The sequence below is a fragment of the Tursiops truncatus genome, chromosome 2 (genome assembly GCF_011762595.2).
Source record: "Tursiops truncatus isolate mTurTru1 chromosome 2, mTurTru1.mat.Y, whole genome shotgun sequence".
Lineage (NCBI taxonomy): Eukaryota > Metazoa > Chordata > Mammalia > Artiodactyla > Delphinidae > Tursiops > Tursiops truncatus.
The window spans coordinates 108353062-108366751 of NC_047035.1; the positions used below are offsets into that span (position 1 = coordinate 108353062).

The 13690-nt window shown below is 43.6% G+C and overlaps 2 protein-coding genes across 15 annotated transcripts in view; one reads left to right on the top strand and one right to left on the bottom strand.

Moving 5' to 3' along the window:
- MEGF11 (multiple EGF like domains 11) overlaps nt 1–13690 on the bottom strand; it is a 439586-nt gene that overhangs the window by 417646 nt on the left and 8250 nt on the right. For 10 of the 11 annotated variants that reach the window (XM_033851846.2, XM_073801152.1, XM_073801150.1 and 7 more), the window contains exons 1-2: nt 2646–2957; nt 1849–2011 (exon numbers count right to left, since the gene is read on the bottom strand). The exons of the other annotated variant lie outside the window; for it this stretch is intronic. The gene's annotated coding sequence lies outside the window, so the exon portion shown is untranslated. Of the gene's footprint in view, nt 1–1848; nt 2012–2645; nt 2958–13690 lie in introns of those variants that run through there. 11 annotated transcript variants of the gene reach the window in all.
- Nucleotides 2432–13690, top strand: part of DIS3L (DIS3 like exosome 3'-5' exoribonuclease) — a 34750-nt gene continuing 23491 nt past the window's right edge. Inside the window, exons 1-3 of one of the 4 annotated variants that reach the window (XM_019948601.3) lie at nt 2432–2706; nt 4278–4431; nt 13129–13257. In XM_019948601.3, the coding sequence (XP_019804160.2) occupies nt 2568–2706; nt 4278–4431; nt 13129–13257 (422 nt within the window). In that variant the 5' untranslated portion in view covers nt 2432–2567. Of the gene's footprint in view, nt 2707–4277; nt 4432–10491; nt 10617–13128; nt 13258–13690 lie in introns of those variants that run through there. The other 3 variants (XM_019948576.3, XM_033851854.2, XM_019948597.3) reach the window with 3 other exon arrangements.

Here is a 13690-nt window from a genome sequence, read left to right on the forward strand (position 1 = left end):
CATTCTTGTCCATTTTAGATCATCAGCTCGAAGAACTAAGGGAGCATGCTTTTGAGAACATACTTTGTACATTATTGCTGCCATGCAAGCAAAAGAAGTGCTTGATGGGCCTTGGATTATTTTAAATACCGATAACATCAACTTTCAACAGGCCCCAGACATACTCTCGACCTTAAAAGATCATTAGTCCCAATTTAGAGAAAGTTTAAAGTTACGAAATGCTAAAGAGAGATGTTAAGGACATATAATCAGAAGTAAAAGAAAAATGAAAATGGGAGAGCTTTGGAGGGAATCATGGGCAACTGTTAGAAGCATTTTTATGTAGGGGTCAAATCCTGTTGCTTGTCTGTCCTCTGGGGTCTCTAGAACTGACCTCCTGCACTGTTGGTTGCCTATGGGCCCTCCTAGTGCTCTGGTCTGTGGACCAGCACTGTAATGTTCACCTAACTTGTGAAATTCTGTCTCAGATCTCACTCATATCGTCCCACACTGCAGATAACTTGACATTAAAATGCAGTGAGGGGAGTTCCCTGGTGGCCCAGTGGTTAAGAATCTGCCTGCCAGTGCAGGGGACACGGGTTCGATCCCTGGACCAGGAAGATCCCACATGCCACATAGCAACTAAGTCTGTGCTCCACAACTACTGAGCCTGCGCTCTACAGCCTGCAAGCCACAACTACTGAACCCATGTGCTGCAATTACTGAAGCCCACGCGCCTAGAGCCCAAGCTCCGCAACGAGAAGCCACCCAATGAGAAGCCCATGCACTGCAACAAAGAGTAGCCCCCTCTCGCCGCAATCAGAGAAAGCCCACATGCAGCAACGAAGACCCAACGCAGCCAAAAATAAATAAATATTTTAAAAAATGCAATGAGTGAGGGAACATGACTTTTTAATATGTTCCCCTAGAGTAAGTGATCAAACAGGATACTCTAGTTCTGCTCACTTTAGCATAACAGGAAGCGTCAATGTTCCCAGCCAGCTGGTTGAGCTTCCTTAACTATTCCTCAACAAGTTGACTAGAAACTCCTTGGATACAAGAGCTATATTTTATTCATCTGTGAATAGCATGGTAATTAGTGAAGAGCCTGTTTTGGATTCAGCCAGATTCTGTCTTGAATATTGATTCCATCATTTAATAATTGTGTAATCTTGGACACTTAACCTCTGTAATTCTGTTTCATCGTCTGTAAAATGGGGATAATAGTGCCTGACTCCACTGACTTGTTGTGGAAATTAAATGTGACACTTCTTTGTAAAGCTCCTGATGCAGCTCAAAAGTCTTTGTCGAGAGCTTGGCGGAACAGTGGCTTCCATCCAGCCAAGAGTATGATCTCAGAAGAGACTGTGTGTTAGTCTCTATAAAATTTAAAGGAAAATTCCTTTGCCAGAGGCTGCAAACGCCATCATGTTGAGGTTGAATAGATAATGTTTACCTCAGAGGAAGAGATTAGTTTCCATTTTATCTGCGCTGTTTGAATTTTTATATGGATTAAAAATACAAGAAATTAAAAATAAATACAGCTTTTTAAGGGGGAAAAAATGTTGGGCTGGCAGGGGTGCTGGCTTATTTGCTGGCTCTTTTAGCTCTTTCAGTGATAGCAAGAGCAACAAACAGAACGTACTACTAATTGTCTATATTAATACAAAACACTAATAATTATCCATATTAATAAGGCAGCCCCATTCCCATATGAACCTGAGGGTAGAAACAAAGTACAATAATCCTTCAGAGTTGCACCAAATCTTCGCAAGACTTTAAACTAGCTTCCATGTACAGACGGTTCCGACTTCCCATGGTTCCACTTACAATTTTTGGACTTTGCCACGGTGTGAAAGTGATACCCACCTGGAATTTTTATCTTTTCCGGTCTAGCGTTACTCTTGCGTGATGCTGAGCAGGCGGGCAAGTCCCAGCTCCCAGACAGCACAGGGTAAACAACCGATACGCTTGCAACCATTCTGTTTTTCACTTTCAGCAGTTTTCAATAAATTACTTGAGATACTCAACACTGTCATAAAATAGGCTTTGTGTTAGATGATTCTGCCCAACTGTAGACCAATGTAAGTGTTCTGAGCAGGTTTAAGGTAGGCTGGGTTAAGCTGTGATGTTGGGTAGGTTAGCTGTGTTAAATAAATTTTCAACTTAGATGGGTTTATCAGGACGTAACCCCATCGTTAAGCGGAGGAAGACCTGTATTATGGTTGTCTCCCTTAAGTCTTTTGCCTGGTTTCCACCCCTCCCAGGCAATTGTAGGAAGGGGAGAAACTGAGGCGGGGTTGGGGGGGAGACTGTGGGCCCAGCTGCAGCGCCCACACCGCCGGCCTCCTGCTGCTCGCAACCCCAGGGCGTGGGCCGTTACGGCGGTTTCGGTGCGGAGCCCGGAGCGGTTAGGCCGCCGCCAGGAGGTCCCACCGGCCGGGAGCTCCGCGGAAACCAGGCCGAGGGGGCGGGCCCGAAGCCTCGGCCTCGCCTCCGCCCGCGCCGCGCTGCGCCCGCCGCTTCCCAGCCGCTTGCTCCGGGCGGCCTCGCGGGGCCCGGAGCTCTGCCCGGGGAGCGCCGCCAGCATGCTGCAGAAGCGGGAGAAGGTGCTGCTCCTGAGGACCTTCCAGGGCCGGACGCTGCGGATCGTGCGGGAGCACTACCTGCGGCCCAGCGTGCCCTGCAACAGCCCGCTCTGCCCGCAGCCCGCCGTCTGCCGCAACGGTCAGGGCAGGGGCTGGAGGCTGGGGAGGGTGGGCAGACGAGGACCGGCGGGAGCGGGTTGGCCCGGGCGGGATCGCCGGGGGCCGAGACCGGGCGGGCGTCAGGGCGGCGGCGCCGGGGTAGAGCGTCGGCCGTGAGGCGGAAGGGCGCGTCCCAGAGGCGGAGCGCGAGGCCGTGGTGTTGACGAGTCCGAGGCCCCCGGGCCTCCGCCGGCCTCCAGGCATCACCTCCGGCCCGGCTGCAGGTCGGGCGCGAGGGGCCGGCGGCTTCCGAGCCGCGCCACGGCTCCGCTGTCGCTCCACAGCGACTCCCGACTGCTCTGCCCGGGAAAACGGATGGGCCGAGAGGCAGGCGCCCCCGCAGCGCAGAGGGCGCGGTTTGGAGCTTTCCGAGGGGCCTGTGGGCGCTGGAGCGTCCTGCCCCCAGGCTCGCCGCAGTGAAATCCGGTGGACCCGAGCTGTGGGCCCTGCAGTGCGAGCCGGGCACGCGGAGCTGACGCTCTGCCGCTCCTCGTTGTACATTTCTTTGCTTTGCTCCCTGCCAGCACCTAGGCCTCAGACATCCAGTGGAGAACCCTCTTGACTGTAGGATTTGTGGATCATCTGGGCCCTCATTGTACAGGAAGGTCATGGGGAAATTGGATTTGGGTCGGCTGCCCACTACACCTTCCTCCACTTGATTTCTGGGCTGCTGGGGTGGCCGACTTAACGATGGTTACTGGTTCTCTTCCCTATGGTGGGAGAGGAGCGTGGTGGTCCTTTTCAGCGAATATTTGGGATCCTCAGCTTACGGTTCAGGTGAACATTTCAATTACAGCTTGACTAACCAGCTCCGAGACGCGGGCTAGGTGGAAATGCCACCACCGCCCCTGCTTGCACTGAGCATCTTTTCTAGTCAATTCAGTCTTTTTGGCCCTTGGAGATTTTTGAACACGTTCCCAAGCTTGAGACACAACCGACTTAAAATGGCTGGGCATAAACAAGTGGTTAACGTGTATTTGGGGAGCCCCATTGGAATGTGAGTGTAGGTCAGTGGGTTAACAATATATAGTTAAGTTGTGCTGAAGATTTGGTTGTTTTTGTGTGTTTTTTTTTAATCCGTCATCTTTTACATTACTGGCAACACCATAAACCACGTTGAGTTTTTATTATCACAGCTTCAGAAAAATGAAGGTGCTGAATTTACCTGAACGTTGGGCCTCTACCAAAGTAGATTTGTCTTTTAAAAACTACACAGTGGGGCTTCCCTGGTGGCGCAGTGGTTGAGAGTCCGCCTGCCGATGCAGAGGATATGGGCTCGTGCCCCGGTCCGGGAAGATCCCAAATGCCACGGAGCCATGGCCCGTGAGCCATGGCCGCTGAGCCTGTGCATCCGGAGCCTGTGCTCCGCAACGGGAGAGGCCACAACAGTGAGGGGCCCACGTACCGCAAAAAAACAAAACAAAACAAAAACTACACAATGTAGTTAAGATTGGAAGTTGTTCTGCACACTGGGGCTCCGTGACATTGAAATCATAATAAACTAAGTTTGCAAACGTTGTCTAATCTCTTCTGTTTTGAATTATGCTTCAGATGGGAAACTCTTGTCTAGTGACGTGACTCATTACATGATCCCAGATTGGAAAGTCGTTCAAGATTACCTCGAGATCCTTGAGTTTCCTGAATTGAAGGGAATTATTTTCATGCAAACGGCATGTCAAGCTGTGCAGCATCAAAGAGGCCGGAGGTATCTGTTTTGCATTATTTATTTTTCTATGGTGCGGACTTTTTTTTCCCCCTTTAGAAGAGGTTCCTTGTTGGAGAGAAAGGGGAGGAATTCATTATTTTCGTCAGAAAAGACTTTTTGAACTAATTTGGCATTCTTTTTGCCAGTGAGGAATGCAGTAACATTATTTTATATTTCTGCTTCAACACCTGGCCAAAAGGTCTGACTGCAGATCAATAAACTGCAGTGTCCCCACGATGTGGGTATTTAAGATTCTTGCCTTTTGGTTTGCATTTTTATAGTAGCAGAGCTATTGCCTATATCATGTTGAAGACTGCATGTTATTTAATCTTCTTATTTATAGATATATTGTTTCAGAAACTTACATTTTTTTCCCCTTGGGAAAAAGAAAGTATTTTAAAATTTGAGGTTCCTTTATTGTGGAGGCAAGTTGTACTTGTGGTGATTTATTCAATGAAACCAGAACTAACTTGTTTTATTTTTAGATTACTAGTATAACCACCAACCATAGGAATTGTATTTGCGAAACAAAGAATTTCTGATTGAAATCAGTCTAAAATGCTTGCCTTGTACCTAAATGAAGAACAGTTGTTCACCTTTTAAACAAATACTCTATAAATGGTTTTGCTTCCTTTACATTGGGAGAAGATCTGTGATTTGAACTTGAAGACTGTATGGAAACAGCATATTAGAATTATATACCCAACCTCTTAACACCACAAGTTAAGCAGAAATTATGTGTTTATTCTTTTTCAAATGTTGTGGTTTCTTCAGACCTTGGTAGTAAAAGATGAAGTGTGTTTATTTGTATATGAAAATGATAAGTTGTTCTTATTATATGCTCAGTTCAAAAAAATATGCATTAACTAGGTTGTGTGCAGGTTTTTCAGATAGAATATTTTTATATGAGCTTGAAGTTGATTTTGTTCAGACACAAAGATATAGATGTTTATACACATCCAGGTTTAAATGCTGTTCCAGGTGTCGTATTTCAATTTCTGCTACTAAAATCAATTTGTTGTTATCATGTGGGTTGCTAAGCCTTTTCAACTTCTGTTTTCTAAAATGTTTTTAATATTAAGGATTGTTTTAAAAATCAATTCCTGGGGATATTCAAAAGCAAAGAATTGGAATTTAAATGTCTTTTTTCCTGAACATTTCAAAAGTAGTTAACTTGATGAAAAACGATTGGTTTTCCATTGCTTTACCGTGTCTCTGAATGCACTAAACGTGAAAACAAAAGCTGAGGAGTTATGGAACAGGCCCACAGGATAATACTCTGGTTTTGCCATTGGTGAGCACTTTTCGAGTTCCTAGTTCCAGGCCTTCTGGAGTACAAAAAGAAGTCTTGTTCCCTCTCTCAACAAACTTGTTGTCTTGTTGGGATTAAATGCAAGAAGCAAGAGGGTAATTATGACATACCTTGGACACATGTAAATAATTTAATGGGGACTATGTAAAGTGCAGAAGTAAACATGGGGTGTGGGGATTTAAAAAGCCCTCCGAAGGAAATAGGTTTGAGACTGGTCTTAATGCAGGGAGATGAACATGATTGATGAAGAGGAACAAGAGGCAGGAAAAGGAATCAGCAAGTTGGGGACTTTGTGCTTTCTTTACCTGTTAAGCGACCAGCAGGTGTATTCAGGTTGAAACAGCTAAAGGACCACAATTACCTAAGCCCTGGAAAGTGTCATATATTAAAAGCTAACTTTAAAGTTGATGAGAGCCATTCAATATGTAAGATCCAGGAGATTTGCTTGATTAATTTGGCCTTCATAAGTGTTAAGCATAAGTCATTTGAGTTTTTGTATTTAACCAAAGGTGGCCTAGCAGAGCCTCTCTGGTGCTTTGCTTCATTTAATATTGGAAAACATTTTGTTTTTCAGTTCTTCCTCTGAGATTTTTGAGATGCTGGTAAATAATTCATTCTATTTTATATGCTTTTAGGAATATTATTGCTTAGGAAAGGTTTGTCAGGTGAAAATACCTAGTCTGGTCTAGTGTCTGGTAGAAGGATGCCTTGCTTTCTCCTTTTGACCCCCTCCTGAATGCCTTCTGTATAGCTTGAATCTCAGTTTCTTAGTACATAACATAAGACTGGAATCAAAATATTATAGTTGGAGAGGACCTAAGAGGTCAACGTGATCCCCATCCTACATCAGTGTTACTCAACATGAGTAATGTAGTCGACTTTGTTTCTAAAAGAAAAAAATTCTCATGGATACCCAGTGTTAATTTAAATTAATTCATTGTATTGTTACTTAAATATGTTTCAACATAAATCTAGGCATAAATCCCCATACCTAAGTACTTAATGCAACCCTAAACCCAAATCAGACCTTCAAACTAAACAAGGCTACAAATGAACATTAATTTAATGTGACCAGTGACATTATTTTACTGACATGAAATCACCAGAGTTGGGTTTAATACTAGAAAGACACAGCCTCTATGGCTACAGGCATAAGCTCTATATTTAATATGATTTTGTAGTTTGATTTCAATAATATCAATGCAGAAAAATGTCCTCATAAGTATATTATACAAAACAGTATGAAAAATGTCAAGTTTTTGATCAGGATAATCACACATTCTGCTATCTAACAATCCTCAAGTGCTTACTTACTGAGGGCTCGTGTGATCTCCCTGTAAGGGTGACCTGTCCACTGCCTTCAATCATGTGTTCAGCTGTTCATCTGTGTATCTACAGATATTTATTGAGAGGCTCTATGTGCCAGAAACTGTGCTAGCACTGAGCATACAGTGGTGAGCAAAGGCAGACACGCTCTTGAGGGGGAGACCGGCAGTAATCGATAACCAGAGAAACAGATGGAGAAGTGAGCTGTGACAGGCGCGCTGAGGGAGGGGTGCTGGGCTCAGGAGAACCCAGACTAGGCAGGGAGGAAAGGCTTTCCTGAGTGAGATGCGTGTGCTGAGCTCTAAGGGATGAGTGTGAGGAAACCAGGCAAAGAAAGGAGAAAAGCTTTCCAGGCGAGGAAACTGCTGTGCAAGGCCATGGGGAGAGAGAACGTGGAGCATGAGGGAGGAGAAAGCCCTGGATTGGACTAAGGTAGGCCCCCATGGGCCTCAGGGATGTGGTGAAGCGTTTTAAGTAGGGGCATGATCAGATTCCTGTTTTTAAAGGATTACTAGGCTAGTGGAGAAGAGGCTTGGAGAAAAGAAGAGGAGGTTCTTCTTAAGAGGAGGTTCTTAGTTCACATGAGAGATGTTGGTAGCTTAGAGATGGAGAGAGAAATAGACATTTCTAAAAGCTGCTTAGTAGGTAAGATCCATAGAACTTCCTAAGTATATAGCAAAGCGAGTTGAAAATATGTCCACACAAAAAGTTGTGTGTGAATGTTTGTTCATAACAGCTCTATTCATAATAGCCAAAAATGGAAACAACCCAAACGTCCATCAACTGATAATGGTTACACAAAATGTGGTTTAACCATACAATGAAATATTATTCAGCCATGACAAGGAATGAAGTACTGATACATGCTACAACATGGATGAACCTTGAAATTATTATGCTAAGTGAAAGAATCCAGCCCCCCCACACACACACACAAAAATCATATATTGTATGATTCTGTGTATATGAAATGCCCAGAATAGGTAAATCCAAGAGACAGGAAGTAGGTTAGTGGTTGCCAGGGGCTAAGGGTCAGAGGGAATGGGGAGTGACTGCTTAATGGGTATAAGTTTCTTTTGGGGGCTGACAAAAGAGGAGTTAGATAGTAGTGATGGTTGCATAATGCTGTGACTACACTAAAAACCATTGAATTCTGCATCTTAAAAGGGTGAATTTTTTGGTATGTGAATCATATCTCAATAAAGCTGGGGTTTTTTTTATGTTTATTTATTTATTTATATTGGCTGCTTGGGGTCTTAGTTGTCGCATGCGAACTCTTAGTTGGGGCATGCATGTGGGATCTAGTTCCCTGACCAGGGATCGAACCCAGGCCCCCTGCACTGGGAGTGTGGAGTCTTAACCACTGCGCCGCCAGGAAGTCCCCCTGCTTAGGATCTTAGTTGTGGCATTCGAACTCTTAGTTGGGGCATGCCTGTGGGATCTAGTTCCCCGACCAGGGATCAAACCCCGGGCCCCCTGCATTGGGAGTGCAGAGTCTTACCCACTGGACCACTTACCCACTGAATCCCCACTGTTTTTTTTTTGTTTTTTGTTTTTTAATCTATAGGACTTAGTAATGGCTTTAGGTAAGTGAGATAAAGGAGAAGGTGGTGTCAAGGATGACACTAAGGTTTCTGGCTTATGTAACTGGATAAAGAGGGGGAACACTGGAGAAGGTGGGGGGTGGGAGGTCATGAGTTTGAGGTGTCTTGAGGCTTCCAAGAGGGCAGACACTGACACCAAATGGCATTGCAGCCTGAAGCCTGGTCCAAAATATACTCCATTAAAAATGTTTTAAGAATATCACCTCATATAAATGGAAATGGAAACTTCTGAAATTCTTGGAGAAAACTCAAGGACCTCTGAATTTAAGTCTAGGAGACCCTACCTGGGTTCTGCAAAAACTGAAGAAATGCAACATTGAGTACAGGACTCACTTCCTTGTACCTCTCGCCACTGGTTGTGGGACACCCACTTCTAATCCCCAGAGACTGTAGTCAGCAGGGGGAAGGGATGTTGCATCTGAAGGTAAGATCACCATTGAATAAAAATAGTAAAAAAAAAAAAAAGATCAGTCTAGAGAAGGTAAGTTTTGCTGTCCCCCTAAGAAATTGTCTGAAATGTTTAGATAATGGAGATTTCAAAAACACTTTAGCCAGACCAGGGAAACTAGGGTTTTTCTGTAAGCCTGGAATTTTTTAAACCTCAGATAATTTTATTGTACTTGACTATCTGGAACTGTTGTCCTGTCATTCAGGCCAGACTTGTTCAAGGCACCACGATGTTCTTTGCTGGCTCCATGCAGAATACTCATATATCTAATTCCATCATATGCACCACCAACCCTAACTAGCAAAAACTACGACTGTGTTGTATGGATGCCCTATTAAATTATAGCCGTAAGCCCACTGCCTACAAGACAACCCGACTGTCACACTCAGAGTGATTCACTGTTTGTTTCCTGCTTTCCCCATTAATATTCTTGTGCCATTTGTTCATTTGTTTTATCTGGCTGATAGGTAGCTGACAAATGGAAGCACACACTAAAAGTCTAAGGAAACTACATGGGAGTGAAACTGAAAACTGAGAAAATTCTTTTTGTTAGGTGATATATTTTTCTAAACATTCGCAAGGATTGTCATTACTTTCATGTGGTGGTAAAGCGCCCGGGTCTGGCTTGTGGAGCATCAGTATTCGGAGAGGACAGGATTCGAGAAGCCCCAGGTTTAAAGTACGGGTGTGCTGACCAATGCAGTGATGTATGTGAGGCCTAGCAAAAGAGTAACCGGGCTCTGAAAATATCAGTTTGTCCCAGGACATTTTTATCTCGTATTTGGATCACTGTTGTCACAAAGGGTTGTGAGTTCATGGATTCATTTGGAAAATAGTTATTGAGCGACTGCCATGGGTTAAGTACTAGAGATACAAGGAGGAAGCCTACTGTCTGCTTTCTTGAGCTTTCTGTCCCCTCTCTCTCCTCCTTTGGGCCCTTTGTCTACCTAACTCTTACCCTTCCTTCAGGTCCGTTGCCTCCTCCTGGGTGCCTCCCTTATCCCTCCCATGTTCCTGTCACACCTTGCACTTTTCCTTTCATGGCACTCATCCCGCTGAAATGGGTGGTTCTATTTTTTTGTTTGTTTTATTTTGTTATGACAATTAGTATAGCTATTTTTTTAATTGTGGTAAAATAGATATAACATAAAATGTACCATGTTAACCATATCTAAGTGTACAATTTGATGGCATTGTGTACACTGACACTGTTGTGCAACCCATCTCCAGAACTTTTTTCATCTTCCCAAACTGAAACTCTACACCCATTAAACACTCATTCCCCATTTCCCCCTCCCCCAGACCCCTGGCAACCACTGTCCTACTTTCTATCTCCAGGTGTTTAGCTACTCAAAGAAACTCCTATGAGTGGACTCATACAATACTTGTTCTTCTGCGACTGACTAGCTTCTTTCACTCAGCATAATGTCTTCAATGTTCATCCGTGTTGAGGATATGTCAGAACCTCCCTTTTAAGGCTGAATAATATTCCACGGTATGTATATACCACATTTTGTTTATCCATCCATCTCCCGACAGACACTTGGACTGCTTCCACCTTTTAGCTAATATGAATAATGTTGCTCTGAACATGGGTGTACAAATATCTCTTTGAGACCCTCCTTTCAGTTCTTCGGGGTCTAAACCCAGAAGTGGATTGCTGGATCATATGGTAGTTCTAGTTTTGCCTTTTTTTGAGGGATGGATGGTTGAGTTGCATTCACCATGAGCAGGACCACGCAGACCCGAAGGGCAGCATTGGGAATGTCTAGGTGTGTCCCCTGAAGGCACTCAGTGGAGCACAGAGGAGGAAGTTTGTAAACAAATACCTGCCCTGGGTTCAGGTGCTTTATTAGGGGTGTGGATAAAGGGAGCAAAAAGTGGAAAAGATCAGGAAAAATAGTCAATATTTTTGCAGTGTTTTGTCTGAAATAATAAATTTCAGATGTTTATAAAGCTTCTTCTAGAATCTTTTATTGCTTAACCAAAAAAGTGCTCTTTTAAAAAAATTCATGCATGACAGAAATGCGTAAAGCAGAAACTGAAAGTCCTTGCCTTTCCCTCCTGCAGGGACGACCCTGGTAGCACGGTGATGGAGACCCTTGTATGCATATTCTAAGAGGTTTTGAAAAATGATTTTAAGTGTATCTTTGTGAAAGTGGGAAAATTACAAACTTAACGTGTTCTAGGCACTTCTGCGGGTGGGGAGGCAGCTTTTATTTACACAAGTGGAATTCTGTTAAGGAAAGCTGCCATTCACAGAAATGAAACTGAATCCCTTTGTTTATTAGGACATTTTGTAAGTTGTTACTTGATGATTCTTTTTAAGGTGGCTCAAAATTAGAATTACTAAGAAAGTAAAATCAGTGTTTCTTGTTTTCTGATGAAGTGTTGAGACGACGCAGATACTGGTAGTTGGCATTTATTTAGAGGGGATAAGTTAGAGAGTTCTGCGTTTGCTTTAATGAAAAGACTCATTTTTAAAAATCCGTGGCGGCAGGCTGGAGGTGGGAATGGAAGGGCACAAATGTTATTATGTTAAATGCCAGTTATCTATCTTGGATAATTTATATGTTAATTTAACATCTGGTTTAATATCAATCCATTTTTAAATAAACAATTGACTTCCTTTAAGATAATTGTGAATATTATGTATTTCACATTATCTAGACAATTGAAAAGCACCTTCTTAGAAACTGACCCATATGAGACTTCATATTTTATTTTCTTTGGCCAAGATTATTGGAAAGATCTCCTGATGGGTTCTGAAAAACCTAGGGGCAGGACAGGAATAAAGATGCAGACATAGAGAATGGACTTGAGGACACAGGGACGGGGAAGGGTAAGCTGGGACGAAGTGAGAGAGTGGCATGGACATATACACACTACCAAATGTAAAATAGATAGCTAGTGGGAAGCAGCCGCATAGCACAGGGAGATCAGCTCGGTGCTTTGTGACCATCTAGAGGGGTGGGATAGGGAGGGTGGGAAGGAGACACAAGGGGGAGGAGATATGGGGATATATATATAGCTGATTCACTTTGTTATAAAGCAGAAACTAACACACCATTGAAAAGCAATTATACTCCATTAAAGATGTTAAAAAAAAATTGAACATCTCTCTTCCATTGTACAAGGGATTAGAAAAATTGTATGTCCTAGTTTGATAGAGCTACCTGTTCACACTGTGTGTTAAATATAATTATTTTAAAACATAAAAAAAAAAGTATCCTGATGGGGAAAAACCTTAAAACTTTCTGTTAGTTGTCTGATAGATGAAGCTAGCCTTCATTCATGTAAACAATGCGGCTGCATCAATAAAGTTCACAGATAAATTCCCAAACTTACATGTTCTTTCCTAGGGCTGCCAGCAGAAAGTAAAACATTAATGTCTAATACCATTTACAGAACAAAGTGAGTTACAAAAATAAAGCACTAGGGCTTCCCTGGTGGCACAGTGGTTGAGAGTCCGCCTGCCGGTTCAGGGGACACGGGTTCGTGCCCCGGTCCGGGAAGATCCCACATGCCGCGGAGTGGCTGGGCCCGTGAGCCATGGCCGCTGAGCCTGCGCGTCCGGAGCCTGTGCTCCGCAACAGGAGAGGTCATAACAGTGAGAGGCCCGGGTACCGCAAAAAAATTTAAAAAAAATAAAGCACTAAACTCTGCTTGCCTCATTGTCCTTTGTGAGCCTTTGATGAAGGGGCTGTGTGGGGCAGGGTTGTATAATTACATAATAAATAGCCAGAAAGGGAGAGGGGAGTAGAGGAGTTTAACTGATCCACAAACTAATTAATGAGGCCCTGCTCCAGCACATTCTAGCAGGCAAAATGGAGAAACAGCAGCCCGAGAGCGCAGCACACATTAAGGCCAATGTAAATAAGTGTTTCTCAGGTTTTAAACAATCAATCTTTCGCTCTAAAATACCTCATCTTTTCTGAACCTTAGCAAGAGGTGGCAGGAGATGAGTACCTGCTAGATTAGATTTACTTTTCTCCTCTGTGTCACAGACAGTATAACAAATTGCGAAATCTCCTGAAGGATGCGCGTCATGATTGTGTTCTCTTCGCTAATGAATTCCAGCAGTCCTGCTATCTCCCTCGGGAAAGAGGGGAGTCCATGGAGAAGTGGCAGAGCAGGTATGGCCCTGAATAGCTGGGTTTTCACACGCTCGTCTTCTTTAATTTCTTTATCATTGGTTATTTGGGAGTTGATCTAAATAGTATGGTGGAACAAACCAACAATTTTTCTGGAACCGTGATTAATACTGAAATGCTTAATGTGTCAATATTCTAGATATGTCATTTGACTACATATATTTTAGAAATTGTAATTAAGGAGCTATAGGTGCCCAGAGTAAGTTTGCCCCAGACCTCTAAAGGCTAGTAGGATCATTCATTCCAGTGATCCAAAAGTCATACATAGCTTTAATGCTGTGTGAGTGCGTGCGTGCGCGCACGCGTGTGTGTGTGTGTGTGTGTATGTGAGAGAGAAAGAGAGAGCGGCAGGGACACGTCCTACTTTTAAGCTAAAGTCATCTCACTTTTTCTGGTATAGGTTGCTTTAATATCC